This window comes from Aotus nancymaae, unplaced genomic scaffold (genome assembly GCF_030222135.1).
Source record: "Aotus nancymaae isolate 86718 unplaced genomic scaffold, 86718_ANA_hifiasm-v0.15.2.pri h1tg000059l, whole genome shotgun sequence".
NCBI classification, from domain to species: domain Eukaryota; kingdom Metazoa; phylum Chordata; class Mammalia; order Primates; family Aotidae; genus Aotus; species Aotus nancymaae.
This window is the reverse complement of record NW_026988473.1, coordinates 13,063,120-13,070,738: the sequence shown is the minus strand read 5'-3', so window position 1 is coordinate 13,070,738 and position 7,619 is coordinate 13,063,120. Positions and strand designations below refer to the sequence as shown.

The following is a 7,619-nucleotide window of genomic DNA, read 5'->3' as shown; positions in this document are numbered from 1 at the left end:
GTTCCTTTAAGATGCTGGAAATCTACTGACCTCACTAGAACCAGCAGATCTATAAGGGGCCTACTTTCTACTATAGCATTCTTGGCTGGGCCATTACCAGGTTATAGAAGACATTCTCAAATGCACAACAAAACCACAACCTATAAGTTCAAGACGGCCTCTAAACATCTATCAGAAAATCAAACCCTGAGAAAACATGGAACCGATTTTATCAGAAGCTCTTTCAGGTATGAAATTAACTTGAGATGCACACAAGTCACTCTATTGCCATAAATGTGACCAGTAGTCCACTTCATTTGTCATAGAGTTCAAAACAGATCTGTTTTCAGTCCCAGAGATATACATAGTTCTTTGTGTCAAGGTCACCCTAAAAAACCTGGCACATACAGCCGAGAGTTTCATTCCATTCATGATGGAATCCCACATCATTTTCTTTTATTTACAAATTCCTATTGATGGGAGTTAGACATGAGTGCCAAACTTACAGCACTGAATTTTTATATTCTAATGCCAGGGAGTCATCAAAAATTACATTAGCAGAGTGATTAAAAAATAGCAAAAAATAAATAATAAAGTAAAGCTTTGTTGAAAATAATTGGACCATGAGATGTCTGAGGGAAGTAAAATTAAATGAACCTTGGGTTTGAACTGTAATATTAGTAGGTTATAGGAAAAAGACTACATATAGGGCTAAATAAATCCACATGGATTGACTAAATAAACGAATAGTTGGATGGTTGAATGGATAAAGGCATGCTAAACAGCCCCCAAACACTCGCAAGTGTCTTGGACTCTTAGGAAGCCACACAATTACTCTGTCCTTTTAAATTTTTCTCCCCCTAGATAAGAATTTAGGCCTTGCAAAACGTCTTCTTAATGACAGTCCTGCTAATGGCATCTTTGACCTCCTTGTTTCTCAAGCTGTAGATAAGTGGGTTCAACATAGGAATCACTGCTGTGTAAAACACAGATACCACTTTATTGAGCTCCAGGGAGAAACTTGCACTAGGACGTACATAAATAAAGAAAAGAGTACCATACAGGATAGAAACAGCTGTCAGGTGAGAAGAGCAGGTAGAAAGGGCTTTGCACCTCCCATCAGCAGAGCAGATCCTCAGGATGGCCGTGAGGATGTAAATGTAGGAGATCAGGATAGTCAGTCCAGTGAAGACACCCACAGCTCCAGCCACAATGAAAGCTGCCAACTTATTGAGCCTGGTGTCAGCACATACAAGGGAAAGTAGGGGGTACATATCACAGAAGAAATGATTGATGACATTAGGGCCACAAAAAGGGAGACGAAATGCATTTGTGGTGTGAGTCACGGTGTTCATGAATCCAATGACATAGGGACCCGCCACTAGCTGGATGCAGAGTCTCTGGGACATAGCAACTGAGTATAACAATGGGTTACAGATGGCCACGTAGCGGTCATAGGCCATGGATGCCAAGAGGAAACACTCTGCTGTAACAAAGAACCCAAAGAACCACTGCTGCAATGCACAGCCAAGGAAAGAAATGACCTTCCTCTGCACGAAGAAGTCAGTGAGCATCTTGGGGCTCACGACTGAGGAGAAGCAGATGTCCACAAAGGACAGGTGGCTGAGGAAAAAGTACATGGGTGTGTGAAGGCAGGAATCGAGTCGGATGAGGACAATCATTCCCAGGTTTCCAGTTACATTGATGACATAGAAACTCACAAAGAGTAGGAAGAGGAAGACCTGCAACTGGGGGCTGTAATTCAAGCCTGTGAAAATGAACTCGTTGACCTTCGTGTAGTTTTCGTTGGCCATTGGCTGGTTCTGGTCTCTACTAGAAGAAGAGCAAAGAATTCACAGCAGACTTGGTAAATGTGACTTCAAAAATGAGACACAGCAAATAATACACCAGGAACTTAGTCAAAGTTAAGAATGATATAAGTTAGTGACACCATGCAGTCAAACGAAAGTGAGAAATATACACCAGTGCAAAATAGCAGACCTGAAGCTATGACATTTAAGATTCCATGAAAATCCATCTGTATGTAGATGAGAAAATAGAAGTCTACCAAAGAGGAGCAGCTTGCTCAAGGTCCCATAACTAATGACTGGCAGAGTTGGTTCCAGAATGCTTGCCTGATAACTTCCACTTTAGTGACCCTTACCTGAGTCCACCAGGTAGACACACACCTGGTGAAGGGATGCAGGAGAGTGGGAGTGAGCAAGCTGGAGAGGAAATGAGCAGCCACTCATTTCTAGGCCATATGCTGTGCACTTTATGATTACAACCTAAGGCTAAATGCATGTTTTCCAAATGCACTGGAGTCCACCTTTTCTGACCCTGAAAAAGTAACTCACTTTCAACTCTAGAATGGAAATAACAATATCTACCGTGTAAGTGTTGTGAGGTTTAAATGAGATAATGCATGCAAAAGATCTAGAAGAGTCTTACTGAACACCTAGATAAGTGCTCAATAATTACTACTCATGTTATCACAGTAGTTAATCCCTCTAGAAAGCCTGCATGCTAAGTATTGTATTTTAATTCCAACGAAAAACACTGAAGCTCAACCCTCATTTATAAATCTTGTGACTGGCAGAGGTGAGCTTTGAACATGTGTCTGTCAAACTTCAAACATGGACCCTATATTTGGACTTCAACCAAAAGAAGGACTGTACTCCTTTTTCACACTTTTGAATGCTTCCTGTGCCTTCATCGTTCCTTTGCTCTTAAAAGAGATCCGAAAGAAAAGAAAAAAAAATCTAGAAAAAGAGCCCAAATTTTGTATCCTCTGTACATTCTTTTGTCCCCCACTGTAAGGGTGATCTTCAGCTGATCTCTCTGAACCTTAGCTGCTTAATTCATAAAATATGGCAAAAATTCTTGCTCTTTGGTCTCTGAGAATTATCACCCACTTAAAATGAGAGGATCAATGTACAAGTACAGAAAACTACTTAGACTTTACTTTTTAAAAATTTTGTTAGCCTCGAATATGGAAGTTCAATAGCATACCTATGATAGAAACTTTTATTTTTCTAACATGAGATTTATTATTTGACTTTAACAGACCTCCTTTAAGGCCAATAACATATATATTTTGCATTACATCATTTGTTTCAGAGGAATTAAAAAGACAGATGAGGTAGCCAGTCTAAGTGTTCACCCATCAACTCACCTCTTGCTTAAATCAGGAGTCTCATAACTTCTCCAGGATCACACTGTATTTCAGCCTTTGACTTGAAAATTGTCCAAAGCTCCTCACCCTTTCTTTGTCAATCTTGGTTTCTATAACTGTTCAAGCTTTCTATCTCTTTAGACACATTTTGGCTTCTCCGCTTCTGTTTTATTCAGTACTTAGAATATAATACAGTGCTCCATAGAACTGTTTTATTCAGTACTTAGAATATAATACAGTGCTCCATAGAGATCAAACCACACAGAGTGAGAAACACAGTTGGCTCTCATATTCAGGGCACTAGCGTACCAGCAACACAACCTACAACAGCCTTCGCTTAGCAAGGAAATCACCCAGTGGGGTTTAGGCATGAAATGAATGGAATTCAGTGCTGTCTTGTCCCATTATAGTGCTGCTAAAGCATCTCTGTCCCACTTTATAGTTATGTGATCATAGTTTGATCTGGTTGCAGGACCTTGACTTAACCCTACACACATCATCTCTTCTTAGCTCTTGCTGAATCATCCATCAATGACAAGATCATGTTGATCTTGCCATGAACCAAATATATAATCTACTTGAATTCCACTTGAAAAAAATTTACATTCTCTTGAGCTTGTTAATAAGCAGATAATTAAAAAGCAGAAAATTATTTAAAAGTTCTTAACTTACATTCTAATAGGTTCCTTTTTCTTTAACAACAACAAAATGAGATTATTTTAAAGTTCTCAACTTACATTTTAATGGGCTCCCTCTTCAACAACAAAAGAAACTGAAGTATAACTAAGCCCTGTCTCAAGTTTCATCCCTGCTCTTCACGTGGCTACCTTGACATAAAGAATGGGTCAATATTTACTTTACTCATTTGATTTTATTCTTTATCTTCTTCCAAATAAATGTGGAAGACTTCCGTGTAAAACATAATCAGATTATTTGTCAATTAGATAAAAGTTCCCTGAACTAGTTGCGTCATTTTCTTCTTGCTGTTGTTATTGAAGGCACTCCATCCCCAAAGTGTGCCATATCTTGGGAATAAGCCTCCTTAAGGTAAAGTGCAATTGAAGTTGCTTCATAATCTAAATAAGTCCGGTGAGATCTGTTTCCTGATAACTTTGTGTTTTGCTTCTAACTGGATATAGTAACTCCAATTCTCTCTAGTTCCATGCTAAGCAAGGAAACACCATTTACAAAGTATCTTTTGAAAACTGCCATAGCACAGGAGAGGAAGGGCCACTGGAGGACCTCAGCTATCTCTGTCCCTACTCTGTTTTGCATTCATATCTTAGGAACACAAGCAAAATTTGTACAAAAAGGATTTTCCTTAGATACAGCATTTAACACATGTTGCTGAAGAAGTTAATTTTCCCTTTACCAAAACACACAAAGAGTTTAATTATTTTAAGCTGGAGACGACTTCTGATGATGTATTAACTGATCATTAAACTTCAGCAGCTTATATCTGAAACGCTGGAGTATAGTAAAGAATACACATTTCGTGTTGCCAAGAAAAGAATAAAAAGCAATTGAACAAAACACTTCACTCTGTCACCCAAGCTGGAGGGCAGTGGCACAATCTTGGCTCACTACAACCTTCATGGTTAAGTTTTACCTCCAGTGAAAATAGCATTAGCCTGACTTAAAAGTCAAACTAGAACCCTGAATTTTGGTTCTAGTCAACTACAAGTCTTTCAGCATACAACAGAACGTCCCTACTCTAGAGAATTTTGTTTGTTTTTGATTTCTTCACATACTGCTATGTTCTTTAAAGCAATTTTTATAAAACTTAAATTTTTGATAAGTCTATTGACTATATGTACCAATAACAAATTTACCTTTTTCCTGAAAATCCTTTAGGTATCACCTCTTAATTTTTTTATGTCTAAAATAGTATTAACATTACTCATTATTACTAAATACATTAATTTTTACTATGTTTAATATTGTTAAAAATACTAAGAATTATTTAACCTTTCCCCCTTATGGGGTAGCAGTTTTGAATGGCTTCATACATAAATAATTATTTTATCAACCTTACAACAGAACCATCTATTCTAGGACTTGTCTAGGTGTGAGCTTCTTTTTATTGATTTTTGTCTAAATGTAGTAAACATTTTAAATCTAAATATGTGCCTTTCTTTCTTTTTTTTTTTTTTTTTTTTTGAGATGAAGTCTCACTCTGTCACTCATGCTGGAGAGCAGTGGTGCAATCTCGGCTTACTATAACCTCCACCTCCTGGGTTCAAGGAATTCTCGTGCCTCAGCCTCTCGAGTAGCTGGTATTACAGGTGCGCCACCACGCCCCACTAATTTTTGTGTTTTTAGTAGAGACAGGGTTTCACCATGTTGGCCAGGCTGGTCTCGAACTTCTGACCTCAAGTGATCCACCTTCTGTCACCTCCCAAAGTGCTGGGATTACGGATGTGAGCTACCACTGCGGACCTAAGTATGTGACCCTTTGTTAGCCCAGAAAACATTCTGTAGCCTTGATTTCCTCTTCTGCCCTGATTGTTCTGACTTATCCTAAAAATACACACACTATTTGTGGGATGAATCTCTATCCTATGTTTTCGATATTAGTATGTGTCTTTTCATCCTTTTAATTATGTTTTCTTTTCTCTCTGCATTTTATAAGAACTTTTCAAGAAACCCCATCTCTACTAAAAATAAAAAAAAATAAAAAAAGCTGGGCGTGGTGGCACATGCCTGTAATCCCAGGTACTCAGCAAGCTGAGGTGGGAGAAGAGCTTGAACCTAGGAGGCAGAGGTTGTAGTGAGCCGAGATCGCACTACTGCATTCCAGCCTGGATGACAGAGGATGACTCCATTTAAAAAAAAAAAAAAATTCTCACACAAAAATTTGATCCTCCAAGTGTCGATTCCTTTTAAAGCCTCCCATGTGGCTTTCATTTCTGCTGTTACATTGTAGTTTCCTTAAGTTCACAAATCCTCTTCATTATTTCTTTACTATAATTTTGCCTATGACATTTTCCCTCTTCATGGAAACAAACACATCTGAGATCTTACTGGAAGCTTTCTGATCCTATTTACCATCTTTCTAATAGTTGGTTAAAACTCTTTTCTTTGAAGAACAGATAAATATTTATTCCATGAGGGTATTTGTATTTTCTAATTGCTTTGAAATTGCATTCACTGATTTAAATAAGAATCAATATTAGTATTTTAATTCTTCCTATGTTGCTTATCACATATTTTTAATTTCTTTGTATAATTCTGTGCTGAATAATCTTTAGAATCTATATTTCTAAGTTTTTTAAATTTCTAGATAGTGCTTTTCTAGCCATAATGGGATAATTACTTGTGATTAAAGTTAAGATGTTAAACTTACAGAATAAACCCATATATCAAAGAAAAGGTAGATAATTAGATTTATTTTCAATGTATATGTTTTTGTTTTTGTTGTTGTTGTTGTTGTTGTTGAGATGAAGTCTTGCTCTGTTGCCCAGGCTGGAGTGCAGTGGTGTGCTCTCGGCTCACTGCAACCTTTACCTCCCCAGTTCAAGTGATTCTCCTGCCTCAGCCTCCCATGCAGCTGAAACTACAGGCTCCCGCCACCACGCCCAGCTAATTTTTTTATTTTTAGTAGAGATAGGGTTTCACCACATTGGCCAGACTGGTCTTGAACTCCTGACCTTGTGATCTGCTCACCTTGGCCTCACAAATTTTTGGATTTTTTATTTCTTCACATACTGCTACCGCACCCAGCCATGTGTGTGAACCACCATGCCCAGCCATGTGTGTGCTTTCGAAATCATTTTCTTCCTTTACCTAAATGATTTACTGGGTGTATCAGTTCGTTTTTAATACTTCTGATAAAGACATACCCGAGACTGGGTGATTTACAAAGAAAAAGGGGTTTAATGGACTCACAGTTCCACGTGACTGGGGAGGCCTCACAATCATGGCAGAAGGCAAAAGGCTACATGGTGGCAGGCGTAAGAGCAAATGAGAGCCAAATGAAAAGGGAAATGCCTTATAAAACCATCAGATCTTGTGAGACTTATTCAGTAGCATGAGGACAGTATGGGGAAAACTGTCCCCATGATACAATTATCTCTCACTGGGTCCCTCCTACAACGTATGGGAATTATGGGAGCTACAATTCAATATGAGATTTGGGCGAGGACACAGCCAAACCATGTCACTGGGCAAGAAACGGTTAGCAAAAGAGAGAAAGAAAGGTACAAACTATGCCATGCCTTACCACAGAATATTCACCTTATGTCATCAAAGATTTGCACATTTTTAGTTAAAAATGAGGGGAAAAAAAGAAAAGTGATTTTATCAGTCTTTTTATAGTAGTATCAGATTGATTCTGAAAACTGTGTTTCAAATTTATGCAATCAATAGCTAAAGCAAAAATGCTTTGTACAATTGCAGATTTTATATTTTCCCACCAACATTATATTTGAGAATCGATAAGATAAAACAAGCAGAAAATAGTATA

General features: G+C 38.0%; 1 protein-coding gene across 1 annotated transcript; it reads right to left on the bottom strand.

The window, feature by feature from the left end:
- Nucleotides 1-851: 851 nt before the first annotated feature.
- On the bottom strand, nucleotides 852-1,793 carry LOC105733816 (olfactory receptor 5G9). The gene has a single exon (XM_012476461.1). The coding sequence runs from the start codon at nucleotides 1,791-1,793 to the stop codon at nucleotides 852-854; it is 942 nt and encodes a 313-aa protein (XP_012331884.1).
- Nucleotides 1,794-7,619: the final 5,826 nt, after the last annotated feature.